Genomic DNA, 20,616 nt, shown 5'->3' with positions numbered 1-20,616 from the left:
TTGATAGTGATTTTTATTGTCAGTTCTCGGTAGTTCCCATAAATCATCCTCAGTCCTATTTAAAAGCAACTTAGGGAGCCCTCTTTCCAGTGGCATAAGGTCTAGTGGCGCAGGGTTCATTTAACAAATGTGTCTAAATTTACAATATACTAGTCTTGGTTCACAGATCATCATCAAAGTCCTCACCGGTTTTAAAGAGGTCACATAGATGCATGAGTGGGGGCTCCTGTGTCCCTCTGACTGAGGGCCCACCCTCTGCCCGATGTGCTGTGCCCCACAACTGCTCAGGGGCCTTCCCACAGGGCCTCTTGGGCCCAGATGTGAGAGTGTGTGTGGCCTCAGGAAGCTGGGGTGCACCGGGGGACCTGCTGAGGAGCCTTTCTCTTGGGGTCTGGGTCCTGAGGGTCCCCAGCTCAGCCTGTGTTGGCTCAGCTGGCCTGAGGCCTCTGTGCAGGGGTGTTGGGGGCTCCATGTCCACGTGTGAGCTGCTTCCAGGTGGCAGAAGAAATCGTTCCCACTTAGAAGACATGGGCCTGAACTGCTGGGCAGGATGTGATGGTGCCCCCTGAGGAACAGTGAGCTCCCTGGTGACCCAGTCCTCGTGACTGCTTCTTTCTTTGATGTTCCCTGCCAGGCCCACGCGGCCCTGAAATGGAAACGACAGCAGATGGCCATAGCCTCCATTCAGAATAAGTGCCCCCTGCCCAGCGGGACTGAGAGACAGGAAGAGAAGGGTCCTCTTGCCTCCACTGCCACATCCTCATCTCTGCCTCAGGATTCTGACATTTTCTGCTCCATCCTCTACTTACTAGCTAGTCCTCAGGCTGGCAGGCTAGGGATGTGCTTTGATTTTGAGATTTAGCAAAGCAAATTAATGCCCTCAACCTCACCCCAAATCCTCTGCTCAATTCTATTGACCAGGCTTACCAAAAATGCAAGATACTCTCATGCAATCAGGCGATCATCTCATGGGGACCTTAGGATCAGGGAAGAGGGCGCTTGTGAGGCAGTGCAAGCAAGAAGGGCCCTAGAGACCATCTGGGAAGGGATGGAGACACTCCATCCTGCCTGCTCAGTGCCAGTCGGATGGGGAAAGTCTCTGCAGAACTGTGTTGAGGGTTTCGAAACTGGGAGTGGCTGCACAAAGGCACCTGTGGGATCCAACAATAATGCTGGGTCCTGGCTTCTCCCTTCCACTTGAGGAACCAACGATGCACTGAAAATTGGGTTTCACTGCCTACAAAGGGATTTGAAAGCAATGAGAGGTGGGATCCTGCATCACCAGCCCCAGGCAATGTGGAAGTGTCGCTGCCACTGACTGACTGTGACCTCACTGAACCACTTTGCCAGCCTTGGTCCCTCATCTTCAAAACAAAACAGTCCTGTGTTGAGCACTGAACATGATAACGCAGTGGAAATGCTGAGCTCAGGGACGGGCATATGATAGACTCAGTAACTGTCATTATGATTATTCTAGCATTTGGAGATTCAGGGCCACATCTTTACCTGGTGTCACACAGCTAGTTAGTGGCAACACCAAAGTTTGACCTCCCCACCATGGCCTATGTTGGGGGGTAGCAGTGACTGACACCCAGCTGAGTTCCTCTGCCTCAGTGCTGGCAGCTCCCATGACAGTGGAAAGCATTCTGTGGCCTTGGAAGTGCGGTGGGTCTGAAGCATCAGGAACAACTCCAGATCCTAGGTGAAGAGAGTGCCTCAAGTGCAAAAGAATGCATGTGGGTGAGTGAAGGGGAGGATGACACAGTTGCTCAGAAAGCCAAGGCAGGTCCCATGCGACAGTCTGACAAAGAGCTCCACTCTATGCGGAACGGAGAGAGCAGTCCTGACTCAGAAAAGCCCTCCTGGTCAACCTGGGCTGCCGCCAGGGCATCAAGACACCCCTTTGACCAGGAGTTAACACTACCGAGAGGATGAGTGTGGCAGGGAAACAGGCCACAGGCCAGAGAAAGGAGCTGGCTTCGGACAGAGAAGACAAGACATCTGGGTGTTAAAAAATCCTGTGTGTGCCCAATGGTCACTGGGACCAGAAGAGAAATGCTGTCTTCAATCACTGACCTGGGGCTCCAAGGTGAGCTCAGAGTTGCTTGAGTCCTGGCCGTCAGGAAGCTGAACCGTGCTCTGGCTCCATTTCCTGGCAGAGAGAAAGTGCTGTCAAGAATCCAGTCCTATCACTGCACAGCGGCCAGATCCTGACTCCATGGTCATCTGGTCTGACACCCAACACAGGTGAGGACCTTGTCTTCCTTACAGTTTCCCAGGTGCCTGGCTCAGCTCGTACCGCTGGTCCCCTCCAGACAGTAACAGGCTGCCCACCTACATACAAGGCGGTCCACTCTGCTCCACAGCTTGTAGTTATTAGAAAGTTCCTATTTTGAACTGGAACCTACCTCCCAATAGCGCCTGCCCCATAAAAGCCACCAAAGACCTGGATAAAGCAGTCTCAAAAACCTCACAGAAACGCACAGTACGTCTGCAGAAGAAACCTATACAAGTCTTTCCTGCTCTAGGCTGAAAGCTCCCAGCCACAGTGGCTACTTGAGCAGTATGTCACTTTCTCAGCCCTGCCCACAAAATAAATTCCTCCCGAGATCAGTGCCATCGGCTAGGCAGCACTACCTGAACATCGAAAAGGCACCCACGCTGGGTTCTGCCCGGCCCGACCCCTGCAGAGCAGCGCCTGGCCAGTAGCGCCTGGTGGTGACGGCACCCACTAGCTCACCCACGTTGCCACGTTGCCGCCCATTAGAAGCCGATCATCAGCGCCCATCTGTGAGTCACCGGGAGCGGGGCAAGGGCTGGCACCTTTTCCTTGGCAGGCCTGTCCTGAAGGGGGGCTCTGGCTCCTCCGTCTTGGCCTGGGGCTGTCGGCTGAAACCCACTCCTCCTTCCAGCCGCAGTCCTTTGGAGGCCCCTTCCAGATCCTTCATCCAGCCCTTCTCTGAGGGCTGCGGCTTTCCCTATAGGATGGGGTGTTTATTTCAGAGTTGGAAAGCAGGCACTTTTACTGAAAATCCCCAGCCCAACTCTGAGGCCCGAGGGTCTCAGGACCCATGTCTCCCGTCACCAGGAGAGGCATTTGGCTGGAGGGCAACGGAGAGACAGATGTCCTGAGACACCACTGGCACCCTGGCACAGGCTGTGCAAAAGCTGTCGGGCACAGCTTATCAAGAACTTTGCAAATGTCCACGCTCTCTGGCCCAGTGGTTCCAAAGGAAGACAGAAGCACAAATATGCTCATCAAAGTGTTATAAATAACAACAAACATTTATAGTAGCAAAAGGTTGGAAATAACCTAAATGCCCGATAAGGGAATAAATATGGGTATGTCCACTATATTCTGTAGAAACTTTTAAAAATGGCAATCATTGAAAACCATACAGCAACACAGAAGAATGACATGCAACAGGAGCTCCCGTGTTGAAGTGGTGTGCTTAGGAGCATTCCCTGTCTACAGAAACAATCTGAAGGGCATGTGGAGAGGGCTCGCCCAGTGTGACTGAGCGCGACAGTGGGGCTCTGTCCTCAGGTGGGCAGGGAGCCTGTCTGACAGTTGTTCCCATTGCCCCTGCCCCGGCAGGACACAGTGTTCCACACACCAACGGCAGCCCCTACTCACTCAAGCTCCTACAGATACTGCCCCCACACTGATGGAGCACCTAGTCACCAGGCACAGATACAGAACCTCTTTCTGGCTCTCAGGCTGTGGAGCACACACGACCCAGGCGTTCCACGACAGCACCCCTCCCCCACCAGAAGTTTGCCCAGCGCTGTGGGACAAGGGAGGAGCACAGGAGGCGAAGTGCAAGCCCTTTTCATGGAGCATTGTAATTATTTGTACACGTGGCTGTTTCTACCCTCACAAAAGGGACAGCTTTATTCATTTTTGTGTTCCCTATAGCTTTAAGCCAAGTGCCTGTCATTTGGTGGCATCAGCAAGTGTTTGCTGAATAACAAATGAAACTCCCTCCTGTGACAAAAAGCCAGCCCAGGTGGCTGAGCCAAGACAGGTGGTGCTGGCTTACCTGCAGCCTCGCGTGCTCAGCCTGCCAAGGACCTGCATTTTCCTCTTCACCGGCATTTACAGGTTCTTCCAAAGACCTTAAAGAAAGATTATACATAGGTCCTCTTGAAAATGATCAGGAAGATCAAGGACAGGGAAGATGGGAACAGCAGGATGTAAGGACTTGACCATGGATATCAAAACCCTTCTCCAGGGCATCTTGGGATCTCCTGTTGTTTTGAAGCGGTTCAGTAATCTTCCAGCAGCTTAGGCGGCTGCACAGAGGGACCATTTGTTCCCTGACTGAGACTGGCAGAGCCCTCCATCAACAGGAGAAGTGACACAGGGCAGAAAGGCAGACTCTTAACCCACAGAGCCCAGAGTTTGCACCTGGCTTTGCCAGTGACTGGCTGTCATTATGACGGTGGGACTTTGGGTTCATTGCTGTATCCCAGATTCCTCATCCACAAGTGGGGATAATACTGCACAGCTGATCGTGAAGATAAATAAGATAACACGTGTGCACATGCCCTGCTTACGGCCTGGAACAGAGAGGAATGTCTGCTGGCCTCCGGAAGCACAGAGCTGCTCCCGTCAGTGGTGGAGGGGCCTCCACCACACAGGCCACATGACAGTCTTTACAGTGCTTACATCTCCACCACTGCAGGAGGGGAGAAGGCGTTTTACTGAGTCTGACGTGTCTCAGTGACTTCCCAGCCTCCCAGGGACCGCAGGGCTCTCTCACCACATAAAGAGCGAGGAGTCGGAGCCTCTGCAGCCACGAGTGGGGCTGGATGGGCAGTGAAACATTTATCGTGTGAGGGCTGGAGGTTAGAGCCCAAGTCATGTCCATTCATGTCAGACAGGCCTACTGCACCACGCAATCGAACTGGCACGCTCTAGGGAAGTGGGAGAACCCCAACCTCTCCCAAACGTGGGCAGCTCTCCTTCAGTTTCTTCATCTGGAAAAAGAAGTCTATTGGTCCTCATAGGGTGATTATGAAGATGAAATGAAATCATGCACGCGCAACTCCTATCCCACCACACGGTAGGTACTCCAGCCTTCGGGTGGGCAGCGTCCTAACAGCTCCCAGCCGGAGCTGCGCTCACCTGTCTGGTTCAGGAGCCCCATGAACCAGAGGACCCCTGGGCACTCTGAAGACACCAGTGTGTCCTCTCGCTTTCAATGTTACCATTGAGAAGCTGGCTCCACTATTCCTTTTTAGGTCATCTCTCCAGCTACTCTTCAGCTCTTCCCTTTGTCTTCTGTGTTCTGCAATTTCATTATGTTGTTGTGTCCAAGGGCAGATTTTTCTAACTTTTGAAATTAACTTATTGCGGTATAAATAATACACACTAAAATGTACAGTTAGATGATAAATTGATACATTTTGATAAATTATACCTTTGAAACTATCACCCCAATCAAGGTATAGAAAGAAAAAAAAATTTATTATTGATATAATTGACAAGATACAGAAAATTTTCAACCCCCCCAAATTTCCTTATATACCTCTGCAGGCAATTCCTCCCTCTCCAGAAAGCCAGCCATCCCTGCGGTGTGCAGTCTTTTGTGTCTGGCTTTAGCAGTGTTTCTGAGATTTGCCCACGGTGTTTCTGTTATAGCATTCCATTGTATGAATACACCACAGCTTGTTACCCATTCACCTTCTGAAGTGTCTGTATGTCTAGCCTTTCATCAGTATCACAGTGTCCCGATTGCTGTAAATCTTGCCGTCAGCAGTAGAAGTCCTCTGACTTTGTTCTTCTTATCAAAATTCTTCTAGCAATTCTAGGTCCCTTGCATTTCTATATAAATTTTACAATCAGTCTGTCAATTTCTTAAAAAAAAAAAAAAAAAAAAAGCCCGTTGGAATTCTGACTGGGATTAGGTCGCCTCTATAGATGAACTGACATCGTAACAATATTGAATTTTCCAGTTCATGAACATGCTGTATCTCTTCATTAATTTAGATCTTTAATTTCGGCAATGCTTTATAGTTTTTTTGTTTTCAGCTAACTACTGCCAATCCTCCTCTTTTTTGCTGAGGAAGACTGGCCCTGAGCTAACATCCATGCCCATCTTCCTCTGCTGTATACATGGGACGCCTATCACAGCATAGTTTGCCAAGTGGTGCCATGTCCGCAGCCCGGATCCGAACTGGCGAACCCTGGGCCGCTGAAGCAGAACGTGTGCACTTAACCGCTGGGCCACCCGGCCGGCCCTCCCAGAACTTCTTTGATGTATAACCAAGGAATTCTTGTTTCTGTTACCTCCAATGTGTAATCTAGAGGAAAACCCAGGTGTACTCTATTCCTTTTTGGACATATATGAAATCTAGCTGTAAGTTTTTTTCTCTTCTTCCTCCCTGCACATTAGCTGTTTTGTGAGAGAGATATAAGTTGCGCTTAAACTCACACCCCTCAGAGCAGTTCCGTCACAGTGCTCTGTTGGACTGTTTTCCTGGGGCTCGAACTCCTCACGCTGATACTGAATAAATTCTGTCACTAATGTCACCTAGACTCTCTCTTTCAGTCGACATCCTCCTCAGCCAGTGCCAAGGTGACACAGGCAGGCTCCCTGCAGAAGGGGTGCACTTCTAGCTCATCTGCACACTGATGGTGGAGTTCTTTGGAGACTCAGCTTTACACAGCGTCTCTGACTGACCCCCGCGCTGGACAGGCCCCAGGCCGCGTCTCTGTCTCCCGCATCCTCCCAGCTGTCCAAATGGAAGCCCAGAGCTCCCGCCACCCATGCCCCCAAAAGCCAGCTGCTGACTCTCTGGATTTGGGCTTCTGCTTCATTTTTGACTTCTGATAATTATCTACTTTCCTATCATTTCATCAGTGTATTTGAAATATTGTAGTTGGTATTTTTAGTCATTTTCAGTTGGAAGACTGTCCACATTGTAAGACATGGAGATCTAAGGGACTTCTCCACTGTGCACTGTCACTGTCCACTCAAGATAAAAACAAGGCAAGGTAACCGTGTCGTTCTCAAACAACTGTACCTGAGTGACATCTCTGAAACTTGTCCCTGCAGCAGATTTAATTTTTGGACATGGCGCCTACAGTCAGCACCAGAGCCCTCACCGTAAGCCTGAGAAACAAAAAAATACAGTAAGTTTAAAAAGCGTTGAGAGAATGCTGAGAAACAGATCCATTAGAGATGTACCCCAGGGAGGGGACAGGGGCACTCTGCAAGGCCCACAGATGCCTGAAGCACCAGGCAGGAATCCTACCAGCGGACTGGTGCGTCTGGAGTGACTTACAAAATGACCAGTCTCAGGAACCGACAGTTTCAGTCTAGCTGGCTGCCCTCTGAGCATCTGAACTCCACACATCAAGCCAGCTCAACCCAGAACCCCACACGGAGTGGTCAGTGAGCACAAATAAGAAACTCAGAAGAGAGGTAACACAAACTGCCAAAAAACATATGAAATGACACTTGACCCTCGCTGATAATCAAAGGAGCAGAAAATAAAGTGAGGTACTTCTTTTCACTTAACAGTTACTCCTTTTTTAATAAATACTTATTGAGCACCTATTGTGGGCCAGGCCCCGGACCAGGTAAGGAGTGTACAACACAGGAGTGGCCAAGAGTCCCTACCGTCACGAGCTCACACTCTAGTGAGGAGACAGACAGCAGACGCCTCAGTCAACTGCCTGGCCATCAGAGGGGGCAGTGCTAGCGAGGAAGAGAAGGCGATGGAAGGGGTGGGCTGGAGTGGGGCCAGGACACACAACTTTACACAGGGGGCTCAAGGTGGTGACGGTCTGGGTCACTGAGAACGCGACATCTGAGCACAAAATAGGAGCTATGGGGGAGGGGCCCTGTGGATACCTGGGGGGAGGACATCAGAAGTCACGAGACGAGGATGAGGGCAAAGACCCCAGCCTGGCACTCTGCAGGCACAGTGAGGAGGCCATGTGGCTGGAACTGAGTGGTCTAGGGGGAAGATGGCAGGAGATGAATTTTGAAAGCGTAGTCCCTGCTATCGGCAGAGTCAGCTTCGTGGGCATGAAACCTCCTCTGCTGTCGCCATCTTGCAATTCTTAATAATCTTATCTTAGAACTTGTGCTGTGTGAGTGAAGTACGATGGGACAATGGAGCATGCCTGTGAGCAGAGGAGAAACGCACGCTACACGTGTCCACTGCGCCTTGCCACCCCATTTGCTTCAGTATGCTCAGTGCCCCTGGAGCACAGAATTCCGGTGGACTCTCAATGCGTGAGAGTTGAGTGAAACTCTGAGTGTAGACGTTAAGTGTGTGCTGTCTATGCCTGAGTACGTGGTGGGGGGTGCCCCACAGTCTGAGAGGCTAGGCTTTCCACTGGAACCAGAATTTGCTTCAAATGTAGAAAAAAGGCAAGGGTGTTCTGAAAGGCATGAACAACCACAGAACGCTATCATATCTTTTCCTACTCCTGTTACTTCCCTGAAATAGCCAATCTCCTATGCTGAAAATGACGACACAGAAGGGAGGGAAAGCTACGGCAGCCCACAGTTCCTCTCAGTCCTTCCTTACTTATCAGTGAGCTGAAGGCAGAGTGGGAAGAATGTGTGTGCACCAATAAGCGAAGTGAACACAGCTGAGTTAATATTGGGCAGCACTTCCACTGTACCAGTAAGAATGGAACACGCAGCCATGCGGAGCTGCAAAATACCACCTGGGCAATTTTCATGATTCTGCACGTGTTCTAAATGCTCTTTTACTATTCCACATAAATTCTGCATGTTCTAAATGCTCTTATATTATTCCATATAAATTCTGCATGTTCTAAATGCTCTTATATTATTCTGTATAAATTTTGCACATACCCTGCATGTTCTTATGTTATTCTGTATAAATTCTGCATATGTTCTAAATGCTCTTTGCATTTAAAACGAGTGTTGCACAATATAAATGGTAAAATTCATGCCAATAATTTAAAATGTTAGTTTTTCTTTATATAGAAAGACATCAAGTAGTAAATAAAAGACCATGAAAAGTTGAGAGACCATGAAAGAAAAGCTTAATATTTTAGTACCTTTAACGGTACTTTTTTTCTGCTTTGGAACAAGAAGCTCCACATTTTCATTTTGCACTGGGCTCCCCCAAACCCAGCCCTGTGTGTAGGACCACAGATACTCCTCTAACCTGGAAGGTCTGAGTGCGAGACACGGCCCAGCCTATGTCTCAAAAGGCCCCTTCGGCTGCGCTGCCGAAAGCAGACGGTATGGCAGAAACAGGTGGCCCATCGGGAGGCTGCTGCAAACACGGCAGCTCAGAGCCCTGTCGTAAAAAGCGGGCATAGCCTGGGCATAGTGTGAAGGCAGAGCCGACTAAACGTGCTGAGGGACTGGATGCAGAGAGTGAAAGAAAAAGAGGGGTCACGGAGGACTTCAAGGTTTTTATCCCAAACAACTAGAAAGAGGGACTTGGCACTTAAGAGATGGGGAGGACTATGGGAGAGCAAGTTGGGGGGTGAGGTGAGGGCTTCCGCTGTGGACATACTAGGTTTGGGAGGCCTGTTGGATAATCAGTAGCAGCCAAGTGGGTGGTAGCACACACTAGTTCAGGGGCAGGCCTGGGGTCTGAGACAGACGGTCTAGAGCTGTCAGATGAGCTCACTTCAGATACGAAGGGAATGAGCGTAGCTAGAGAAGAGGTCAGAAAAAACAAGTTCCAGAGCACTCTGATGTCTATACATTGGGCAGATGGGGAAAAACTACAAAGAGGACTGAGACACAGGCAGCAAGGAAGGAGGAAAACCAGGAGCAGGATGACTGAAAGTTCAAGTGAAGACGATGCTTCAAGGAGGGGGGAGTGACAAACTCTGAAAGACACTGCCAATCACTCAAGTCACTTGAGGATTGAGAACTGATCACTGTTTATAGCAACATGGAGATCACTGCTGACTTTGACATGAGCAATTTTATGGACTGGTGAGGAGTAAAATCCCATTTGGGGTAAGTTCAAGTGAGAATGGGAGGAGAGGAAGTGGAAAGGTGAACAGCAAAGTTTAAAAAGACCGATAACCTCCCTCTGGCCTAACCAGTAGCGTACCTGTTCCCCGCGTGGCAGAGACCGCCGGCTGAGTAGTAAAATGCACTCTCGTCTTATCTGGGTGCACACTAGACTACATTTTCCAGTCTTCCCTACAGTCAGCTGTGGCCATAGACTAGGTTCCTTCCAGTGGAATGTGAGCCACTGCCAGGCCTGGCCCCGAAAAGCCTCTGGGGTAGCTCCTCCATGCTCTTGCCCCTTTCAGTGGCTAGAGGCAGCAGGAGACAAGCCTCAGGGAATAACAGGACCTCACGACGACAGGAGCCTGGCCCCTGAATGACCACACCAAGGACAACCGCCCTGCTCACCTCGCTTCCTCCCAGGACTGTTACAAGAGCAAGAGAAACAACTTCTATCTTGCTGAGTCCCCACAACTGTGGTGTCTATTTGTTACTGTGGCCTAGTCAACCATAAGTCATCTACCGTGCACATGCATGGAGGCACCGAAAGAAGGCAAAGCCTCCTCAAGGAGGATTTAGAAACACGTCCTGACCTCTAAAACAGGAGCCAGGCCCATCTCAGAACAAGCATCAGCAACTGCTCATCCCCACGCCCAGCCACCCCAGCCACTGGACCAGAGGTGGACATGAGTCAACCAGGCCACCCAGACTGCTCTTCCCAGGAGTTTACAATCGGGACTCAGCTATTTCAGTTGGCTTGAAAGGAGATGCTGTGGTCTGTGAGCAGAGTATGTACTGTGAATGTCTGGGAAGAGAGAGGAAGGGAAGGAGATGAGGCAGAGGGAGGAGAAGATGCGAGGGGAGAGTGGGAGGGAAAGATGAGGCCTGTGTGTCGACAGCTTTTCAGTTCCCGGGGCTGGGTCTTCAACGAGTCCAGGAGGAAGCTCTGCCCCTGGACCCCCGAGACACCCCATTACCTTGTCTGTACGTTTTTTTATTTTGCTGAAGCTATTCTGAAGGGTTTTTTTTCCCCCCTATTATTTGCAACTAAAAGAACCTTGGTTGAAAGATATCCTTTGAAACAGCACTTTGACTTCAAGGAATTTGTCCTAAGGGCAGAGTCGGTCAGGTGAAGAAAGAGGCATTTGTGAGAAGCTTCACTGCGCAGCTGTGCAGAACCATGGAAACCAAAACCAACTAACCCACCGGCGGGCAACGGGGCACGACTCATTCAACAAATATTTATTATCAAGCGAGCACTTACCATCTGACAGGCCCTGTGCTACACGCCATGTGTGTTATCAGTAAACACAACAGGCAGAGCCTCTGCTCTCATGGAGCTTACAGTCTGACGTGGACAGCACCCATGTAAACACACCCAAACAGAATTTCCGATCAGGATGAGGAGAAGCCCTGTTCAACAATGAGCACAAAGGCCCTAGGAAGGGAGCAGCTACGGATTACTTCAAGGTCAGAAAGAGAAGGCCCTATGGGGTCAGCCTGGTGGCATAGTGGTTAAGTTCACACACTCTGCTTTAGTGGCCCTGGGTTCGCAGGTTCAGATCCCATACGCACAAAGCACAGCTCATCAAGCCATGCAGTGGTGGCAACCCACATAAAATAGAGGAAGACTGGCATAGATGTTAGCTCAGCAACAATCTTCCTCATAAAAAAAAAAAAGAAAGACAGAAAAGGCCCTATGGCTGAAGGAGGAGAATGATGAGATGAGGCTGGAGAGGTGGCATCAAGGGCTGAAGCAGGTGAAAGAGGGGCTAAAAGAGGCAAAAGATGCAGGACAACTTGTGGTATTAAAGAGATCAGGTAGGTCAACAGGTGTGGACTTGAACTGTGACGCTAGGTGAAAAAAGCAAGCTAGATAAGAGCGTTGACAACTTGCTCCCTTCAGTGCACACAGCCCTATGTCTCTCCTGACTGCCCTGCCTCCTGAGCCCACCCTCCCGCACACCCCTGCATCCACCCACAGCTGACCACCCACCCCTGGTTGGGTCTGATTCCAGTTATCTTCTGACAGGCCCCTACACTGTCCTTTCATTGTGCTCAGTCTAGTTGTAAATTACGTGCATGTGCATGCATGTGCACAGGCACACGTGTGTGGATGAGCTTCTCCTCCACTTCCACACGAGCAAACCTGTGAGGGCAAAGATGACAATGGTCTTACCTTCTACTGTTTCCGCTGTGCCTGCACACAGAAGTACTCAGTAATCCCTTGCTGCCTAAATCAACACAGGAAGGCACCCTTCCAGGTACTGCTCCCTCCCTTTTACTTTCTGAAGGAACAGCAACCTAGAGAGCAGGAGCCCTGTTTCTCCAGAACTTGATCCCAATCGTGGAATGCTGGGACTCCGTGAGAAACATGCTTCAGCAGGGCTGGGTCCCACCTGCTTTCTGGCAGGGGCATTAGACGCCCTATTTCCCAGGACTCACCCGCAAAAACGCCTGCTTCTCCCCACAGGCTTTGCATGTCCATTTGAGACTCTTCTTCATCTACAACGAAATTTCAGAAATACAGCTTAGATAATTACTTAAAACAGGTGGCACTGGATCCGAAATAATTTAAAAAGGTCAATGGAAAAGAACAAACAGTCCAGAAACAAACCAAAACATACGCATAAAAATTCAGTATATTATCAAGGTGAGGAAAGAACAGATTATCTAATAGGTGGCGCTGGGAACACTGGCACCCCACATGGAAGATCGCAGACCTGTACCACCTACGGTTCTCAAGTCATCCCGTAACGTAACTTAATCGGATTCTCGATAAATCTGGCTGGATGGGTTCTCTTTAACATGAGAAAAGGCCTTACATTGAGCTCTAAAGCTGCAGAATCACTGCCAGCATTCCCATGAAAGTCAAGAACAAGCCAGGGTCCCCACTATTATTTATCATTTTTTCTGCACGTACAAGCCAATGGAATTGTAAAAGAGTAAATACTAAGAGGTATGAAAATGGAAAGGAGAAAAAAAAAGCTATCATCATTTACAGATGCCTTTTGTTTCTGGAACCCAAGAGAATCAAATGAAAAACTACTAAAAACAGTAAAACAACCTAATATAGGGGCTTGGTAGAAAATTAATATATCTTCAAAAATTAATACAGCCTTTTCAAAAACTTATGTTTTTGCTGAGGAACACTGGCCCTGAGCTAACTTCTGCTGCCAATCTTCCTCTTTTAGTGTGTGAGCCACTGCCACACTGTGGCCACTCACAGACAAGTGGTGTAGGTCCACACCCAGGAACCTGGGCCACCAAAGGGGAGGGCACCAAACTTGACCACTAGACCACTGGGGCTGGCCCTAATACAGCCTTAATATAAGCAAACATCTAGTTAGAAGAGATAATGGAAGAAGAGTCCATTTTATAATAGCAACAAAGAAAATGTTATCAAGGGGTACCAAATTTGCTTTGAGAAATGGAATGAAACAGCATGATTTTTTTTCCCCCTGAGGAAGATTTGCCCTGAGCTAACATCATTGCCAATCTTCCTCTATTCTGAGTGTGGGTCACTGCCACAGCATGGCCGACAAGTGGTGCAGGTCTGTGCCCAGGACCCAAACTCATGAACCTGGGCTGACGAACCGAACTTAACCATTAGGCCACAGAGCTGGCCCAAATAGCATGATTAACATCATAAAGATGTATAGGTTGATTCATAAAATCCGTATGATTAATATGACCCTAATACAAAAATCATCAGGGCTTTTGGGGAAGTACCCAGAAGGAGTCTAAGGAGGACAAGCAGCATCTACAGATTTAAGTAGTTACAGCCTAAGATTTGGTAATTCTACTTCTCAGCATCTACCTTCCAACACCATAAAAATACTGTCTATCTTCTATGGGTACATATGCAAGTAAGAAATGCATTTAAAAAAATAGAAAGGTCTGGAAGGACACAGTAACTGGAAACTGGCTAGCTCTAGGGGGCTGGAGAAAGGTAGCATGGTGTAACAGGATCTTTGCAATGGGACAGCCTTGGCTCTGCCACTTATTAGATGGAGAGACCACTTGATTTCTCTGGACTTCAGTATTCTTGTCTCTGTTAAATGGGAATGATATTTAATCCAGAGGTTGCTGAAATTAAATGAGATGTGTGAAATCGCCTGGTACATAGCAGACTTGGATTAAATTGTTAACTCTCTTCTCCTTGGTTTCACTTTTCAGAGAGCTGAAAACGACCACGAGAGCATCAAACCTTATATATGTGTAAACTCAAAAGTGGAAATAATTCCCACTTATTCTTAACTCCTAGAACCAAAAAATGAAACAAGTGAAAACAGCTTCTAAGCCCCTAAAATAGCCTTTACAGACTCTCGGCAAGCCCACAGGCGCATACTCAGCATCTTACTGACTTCTAAACATACATTTTAAAGAAATTTGATGCTATCCTTTTTCAGGGCACAGGACTGGCAGATAACCAGGAGGAGGAGGGGATGCTCAGAAGCAGAGACGCTGACAGCCGCGTTAGGTGACATGGAACAGGGAGACAGAATACCATCTAGGAAAGAGGAGGTGAAGTGACATCCCCTATCTGGCACTGGAAAGTCAGGGAAGCAATACCTTCTAGAAATACCGATTTTCCTGTTTACGCTTCAGGGAGCAGGCGTCCTCACCACGCGGATAAAGGTGCGGGCAGAGCGAGGGAGGGACAGCAGGGGGAGCCCAGTACCGTCTCAGTTTTAAAAACTGTCAGCTCCCCTGTAGTTAAACGAAGAAAGAGCCACTTTCGGGGCTACGCGTGCATAACAGAGGCTGTCCTCCACCTGGTTTTCCCAACTACCTGCTGGAACTCACGAGGCCGCCTCCGCAGAAACCATTACCCCTGGTTTCTACGAATCTTACAACCACCAAGCAAAAAAAGAAAAAAGCGTAGAACGGCGTTATGGAGAAGCAACATCAATAAAGCCTGGTCCTCAGGACAGCCGTCGTCACTTGTCCGGACCCCAGGTACACCCGCAACCGCAGGAGACGGCGCCCGCCAGCCCTGACCGCCGTCCCCGCGCCCGGAGGAGAGGAGGCCGGCGCCCGCCCCACCTGGTGCGCCTGGAACAGGCGGCAGCTGCAGCACCGCAGGACCCGAGCCTGCTGTGGCTGCGCCATTGCGGCCGCCGCGGCCGCTGCGCGGGTTCTCCACTTTCCCGTCCGGCCTGGCTCCGCGCCGCACGCGTTCGGGCTCCTCCAGCGCTTGCAGCGCCGCCTCCTGTGCGCGTGCGCCCTGCGCTTCGGCCCGGCCCGGCTCCGCCCCGCACGCGCTCGGGCTCCTCTAGCGCCCCCGCACCGCCTCCCGCGCGCGTGCGCTCGGGTGACTGCCTGAGGCCCCTTCCGGGCCCAGTCTCTCCCTGTGCTGCGAGCATCCGCCAGGTCCCCGACTCGCTGTCCGAACTCGCGGCCGGTTCCCATCTCTTTCCAAGGCAGCGTCTGCGCTTAGGCTCGCTGGGGACTTTGCCGTTGCAAGGGCAGAACCTCCAGCCCACCGCGTTCCTCCGACTTCCCCAAGTCGCAGAGAGGGAGCTGGTGGGCGCCTCCCTGCTCCGGCCCTTGCCTGGGCCCCGTGGTTGGAATTTGCAGAAGCTTTGGGCAGAGGCAGTCAGTTAACCTCTGAGTCCAAGCCCATAGGGCCGGAGAACCGAGAATCCCGGGAAAACAGGTATCACCAGGCCCACGCTTCCCGGAGACGGACAGGAGGCGGCTGAAAACAAAATCAGTCCCTCTTACTGCCCCCCGAACCCCGCAAGCCACACCGCGACCCACTCAGGAAGTGGAGGAGCAAGTCCCACTCTGAGCAGGGAGGAGTATCGCACTCCTGTCGCAGCTGCCCTAGGACCCTAACGCCGGTCCTCCAAGACATTCACTCGTTCTGACAACGTAAGCCATCTTGTTAAAAGGAAATCATAACATCCAGTCCTGATGAGGATGTGATGAGAGAGGAACCCTTCTCACATGATGCTGGTAGAATGAGAAAACCATTATGGAAAACAATTTGGCAATTACCTCTATCCTAAGAAAATAATTGGATCGCTCAGATTTATTACTTATGCACTAGTTTCACTGAAATGTAAATGGAAATAAATGTTCTAAAGAATGTTTATGATAATACGGCATGGATCAATATTCAGGTTCATTTCAAAGTCTGAGTTTGAAGTGAAAATGGCGGCATGTGTATGTTGGGAAGCAAGGTTACAAGGAAAGTGTGCATTTCAGTTATGTAAAGCCAGTCATTTATTTCCAGGCGTAGGGAGTTAGGGTTATGGATGATTTTAAATTTTTTACATTTTCCAAACTTTGCACAGTAGCATATATTAGAAAAAAACAAATTAGCTTAAAAAATTGTTTGAGGGGGCTGGCTCCGTGGCCGAGTGGTTAAGTTCGCGCGCTCCGCTGCGGCGGCCCAGGGTTCGGATCCTGGGCGCGGACATGGGACCGCTCCTCAGGCCACGTTGAGGCGGTGTCCCATATCCCACAACTAAGAAGGACCTGCAACTAAGATATACAACTATGTACGGTGTTGGGGGGGGGGTGGTGGTAAGATAAAGCAGAAAAAAAAGATTGGCAACAGTTGTTAGCTCAGGTGTCAATCTTTAAAAAAAAAAATTATGTTTGAGAGACCGTATACACAAATGGACAGAGACCAAACCACATATGACAGCCTCTACAGCAGCCAGCCCCTCCTCCCACCAAGTCAAACTACAGCCTCCAGAGCAGCCAGGACTTGTCTAATGACTGTCAGCTTCCCTAATTTTTGCACCTCCCTCCATCTCAGGACCAATCAGAGAAAGCCAATTATGCTCCCCAAACAGAAGACATCTAGGCAGGCAGCCTCAGCTTCTGCCAATAGGCTCTAAACAGCACACCTGAAGCCGTCCCTTGTTTTTACTGTAAGGGATGCCCACTCCTCTGCCTGCCCTTGAGCCTCTGCCAAAGACAACAGATGGCAGCGGCCTCCTTTTCTGTAGCAAGCTCTGGATAAATAGTCCCTGTTCTCATTTAGGTCTTTAGTTCCACAGACTTGAGTTATTGGGGCTGAAAGCAGAAGGCCTCTGCAAAAAACGTTTTATGCTTAATGAAAAGAGCAGAATAAAAATCTCATGTAGACTATGAGATCAACTTTGAAAAAGATAAAATATAGAAAAAACAGTACTAGTCTTAAATACTGACTAGTAGGAAAAACAGTTTTTCTACTTTTCTGTATTTTTTCCTCCTTTCTGCAATAAACATGTAAGCCTTTTTTTTTTTTTTTTTTTTTGCTGGGAAAGATTCACTCTGAGCTAACATCTGTTGTTAATCTTCCTCTCCCTCTCTTTTTTTCCCTCCCCAAAGCCCTCTAGTTGCAAGTCCTTTTACTTCTATGTGAGCCACTGGCACAGCATGGCATTTGACAGACAGGTGGTGTGGTTCCAATGCGGGAATCTAACCTGGGCCACTGAAGTGGAGCATGGAACTTTAACCACTAGGCCATCAGGGCTGGCTCACAGGTAAGCCTTTAAAAATTCACATACATGTATTTTTTTTCTTGGAGATTATATGAATGACTTCAATAGTTTGGTACAACATAACACTTGGTAAGCAGTTTCAAAATATACAATTATGTTTACTTATAGAATAAAAATATATTTAAAACTGTGTTATCCATATATTATTTAGTGTCACTGTTCTGGTTATTAAACATCTTGAACATCATCCCAGGCTGAATGAGAAGATGAAAGTACTGTGGTAGATTTTTCTACATTCTTTTATCATAGGAAAAGGCTAGATTCCTCTTTTATGTTCTTCTGTTTAATTTCTTTGGTATATTTCCAAATTTACACTTCTACATGGTTTATAAGACATTTATCCAAATTCCAAGTTACTTAAATCTTTCTAATTGATTACAATCAATTTAAGACTTGACTGCCAACTGGGTGGGATTCTTATGTATATCTTTACTTAATTTCATCTTGGCCAAGAACACAGTCTTTCTGGTATGAATTCTTTGAAATTACTTTATGGCAAAGCATATGGTCAGTTCGCGTAAATACTGGAAAAGAGATTATATTGATTAAATAATGACTTTTTGTTGTTAAGAAAGAAAACAGTTGGTCAGTTTCCTTGATGTTGCTTTGCTGCCTGTATTGAGATGTGGCCCAGCAGTTGTGAACAAGAGGAAATCATGGAGATTGTCATTTTTAAAACCAGCCATAAAATCTATAGAGACAGAAAGCAGGTTAGTGGTTGCCTAGATCTGGGGGTGGGAACAGGGACTGGCTGTACACTGCAGAAGGGGTCATTCTGGGGTGATGGAAATATTCTGAAATTGCATTATGGTGATGGTTGCACAACTCTGTAAATTTACTAAAAATCATGGAATTGTAACTTAAAACCAAGTGAATTTTACAGTAAATTATGCCTCAATAAAGCTATTAAGTTAAAAAAAAATAGCCACAGAAATGTATCTTTTAGTAGAAGAGAAGCCTCACATGTGGGGCAAACGTGGCTGCAAAGTGAGGGGTCCTCATGGTGCGGCTGGCAGCCTGTGGCCCCTAGTCCACTTCCTGACCCCGAGGGCTTGCTGCTGCCCAGGCCGAGCACACGCCTCCTGCATTGGACCTGCAGCACTTGGGCTTCCTGAAGGCACAGTCAGCACAGGCCCTGCTCAGCCTGCATCAGCATCTCCCATGTCCCCGTTCTCCCTGGGGGCCTTGAACTCCCACCCCTCGTGGGGGTCTAAGTGCCTGGAACCTCTGGAACACAGCCTGGGCCCACAGCTGCCCAGGAAGAAGCCAGGAGCCCCAAGCAGAGGCCACAGTATGGCTCTGTACACAGTGTGGTTTTTAGTTCTTTCAGGGATTTTATTAAGGCATTGAGCACAGTGTGATTTTTAGCCAAGTGAAATGAATACAAGGAAATACATGGGGACCTGAGGGATGTGCTTTTAAAGTTAATGGTGAGGATGATGAGCTGAAAGAGCATTTAGAGTAATGCCTGCGTGGCACCCACTCCAGTGCAGTGGACGCTTCCTGCCCGTGTCCCCCAGCCAGGAGCTCAGGCTCAGGGGCTCCTGGAGAGCACCTTGAAGGTCCTACCACTTTGGTGCCCAACAAGCATGTGACCCCCCTACCTGGCGCCCAGTTGCAGGAAAGCCCCCGGAGCATGCAGTGGCAGGAGTGCGCCCATGGGTAGAGGATGCAGTGTGGCCTGGTCACAGTGCGGGCCGATCTGAGAGCCTCTGTCTGTCACCACGCAGGGCCCAAGGCAGGGCCCACCAGGCAGGCAGGAGGAGAGGGGCGGGGAGACCCTGCCTGGGCCCCAACTGTGGCTGTTCAGCCTTCCTTCCATTTACAACTCACTGCTTCTGGGGAGAGCAAGAGGGCTGCGTCCTTAAGGAGAAAACAGAGCTGGAGGGGCGGGAGGGAGGAGAGGCCAGCCCCAGCTGGCAGAGCTGTCAGCCTGAAACCCCCGGCTGCTCGTGGTCACTGGAGGTGCTAAACTGCCTCTCCACCTTCTTTTGGTCCTTGATCTTGAGTCCAATGTCTACCCTCTTCTCAAAGAAGTTCACCAGCACAGACTCTGTCAGGATGGAGGCCAGGATCTGCTCGAAGGAGATGCACCAGTCGGTGTCGACAGCGCCCCCGCAGCGGGTGGTGGCCGCAGGGCTGCGGGCCTCCCCACCCACCAGCACCGTGTCGTCTGCCAGGTCCTCACACTGCAGGGAGCCAGCGCTGACCACCGAGTAGGAGGACATGGACATGTCGTCTTTGGTTTCATCGTCGGACAGAAGCTGGGGGGGGGAGCCCCCCCCCTCACCGCTGCCCCCCTCGCCCACCACTTGGCTCTCCTGCAGTGCTTTCCCAAGGTGGGTGTCTCCGCCCGCGCTGGCCTGGGGGTCGCCTGCAGCTGGTGGCTGAAGCTCCTGGGCCGGGTCCTGAGGTGGGTCAGAGGCTGGCGGCTCATCCTCCTCAGGGGCACGGTCCCTGGGCTTCCGGCCTGGCTGCAGTGAAAACTTCTTCCCCACCTCGCCAATGCGGAGCAGCAGACTGGCCACCGTGGCGATGGCGTGGTACAAGTCCTGCTCCATGGGGTCCTCACTGAACATGTTGTAAAGCGTCTTGCACAGCTCAATGAACTGTTCCTTTTAAGGGGAAAAACAGAAAAAGGGCAGAGAGATGGTAAAAGATGGGTCAGACTGCCCTTGGATTAGCCAGACTGACAAAGCTGCCCATTCTAACTGGTGTAGGGTGTTGTCTTATTAGTTGTCTCCACACAGCTGTGCCTTGTCATGCCCATTTCACAGATTGGGACACTGAGGCTCAGAGAGGGAAAGTGACTTGACCAATGTCACACAGCCCTTCAAAGAATTTTCTTTTCCAGCTGCCTTTCTTTCAGCCCAGAGGCCCAGAGAGAATGGTTTGGGATCTCTCCTTGTCTCTATGTCCATTCTTTTCTTTTCCTTTTTTTTTTTTTTGAGGAAGATTGGCCCTGAGCTAACATCTGCTGCCAATCCTCCTCTTTTTGCTGAGGAAGACTGGCCCTGAGCTAACATCCATGCCCATCTTCCTCTACTTTATATGTGGGATGCCTACCACAGCATGGCTTACCACACAGTGCCATGTCCGCACCCTGGATCCAAACCAGCAAAGCCCAGGCCACCGAAGTG

At 49.6% G+C, this 20,616-nt stretch overlaps 2 protein-coding genes and 1 long non-coding RNA gene across 12 annotated transcripts in view; 1 reads left to right on the top strand and 2 right to left on the bottom strand.

The window, feature by feature from the left end:
* Positions 1-2: 2 nt before the first annotated feature.
* Positions 3-15,227, bottom strand: MRNIP (MRN complex interacting protein). 4 transcript variants are annotated; one of them, XR_011505694.1, is made up of 7 exons: positions 15,021-15,226; positions 12,417-12,476; positions 7,033-7,121; positions 4,044-4,119; positions 2,741-2,978; positions 2,077-2,152; positions 3-646 (listed from the first exon to the last, which is right to left on the bottom strand). XR_011505694.1 is itself a non-coding variant. In XM_014860870.3 (7 exons), the coding sequence occupies exons 1-7, from the start codon at positions 15,084-15,086 to the stop codon at positions 161-163; spliced, it is 1,008 nt and encodes a 335-aa protein (XP_014716356.3). In that variant the 5' UTR covers positions 15,087-15,221; the 3' UTR covers positions 140-160. The 4 variants fall into 4 exon arrangements, 3 of the variants coding, with proteins under 3 accessions (XP_014716356.3, XP_070373016.1, XP_070373015.1); XM_014860870.3 differs by having other exon boundaries at positions 140-646; positions 2,824-2,978; positions 15,021-15,221; XM_070516915.1 differs by having other exon boundaries at positions 140-646; positions 2,824-2,978; positions 14,547-15,190.
* Positions 15,228-15,712: 485 nt separating this feature from the next.
* Positions 15,713-17,458, top strand: LOC139046124 (uncharacterized). The gene is made up of 2 exons (XR_011505695.1): positions 15,713-15,851; positions 17,304-17,458. It is a non-coding gene; the product is annotated as an uncharacterized lncRNA (long non-coding RNA).
* A 1,310-nt stretch (positions 17,459-18,768) lies between these two features.
* The window catches only part of TBC1D9B (TBC1 domain family member 9B), a 41,366-nt gene continuing 39,518 nt past the window's right edge, over positions 18,769-20,616 (bottom strand). For all 7 annotated transcript variants that reach the window (XR_011505693.1, XM_044777526.2, XM_044777522.2 and 4 more), the window contains one exon: positions 18,769-20,091. Coding sequence is in view for 4 of the 7 variants with exons in the window: in XM_044777522.2 (XP_044633457.2) it covers positions 19,405-20,091 (687 nt within the window). In the remaining 3 variants the exon portion in view is untranslated. The remainder of the gene's footprint in view (positions 20,092-20,616) is intronic.

This window comes from Equus asinus, chromosome 9 (assembly GCF_041296235.1).
Source record: "Equus asinus isolate D_3611 breed Donkey chromosome 9, EquAss-T2T_v2, whole genome shotgun sequence".
In the NCBI taxonomy this organism is placed as follows: domain Eukaryota; kingdom Metazoa; phylum Chordata; class Mammalia; order Perissodactyla; family Equidae; genus Equus; species Equus asinus.
This window is presented reverse-complemented; position numbering and strand designations above follow the sequence as displayed.

What these genes read in the sequence shown, in the direction of transcription:
- MRNIP (XM_014860870.3), bottom strand. Translation starts at nt 15,086, where the DNA reads ATGGCGCAGCCACAGCAGGCTCGGGTCCTGCGGTGCTGCAGCTGCCGC. An exon ending in GCCTGTTCCAGGCGCACCAG is followed by an intron (nt 12,477 to 15,020) that starts GTGGGGCGGGCG and finishes ATTTCGTTGTAG; the next exon opens with ATGAAGAAGAGTCTCAAATG. An exon ending in CTGAGCACGCGAGGCTGCAG is followed by an intron (nt 2,979 to 4,043) that starts GTAAGCCAGCAC and finishes CCCATCCTATAG; the next exon opens with GGAAAGCCGCAGCCCTCAGA.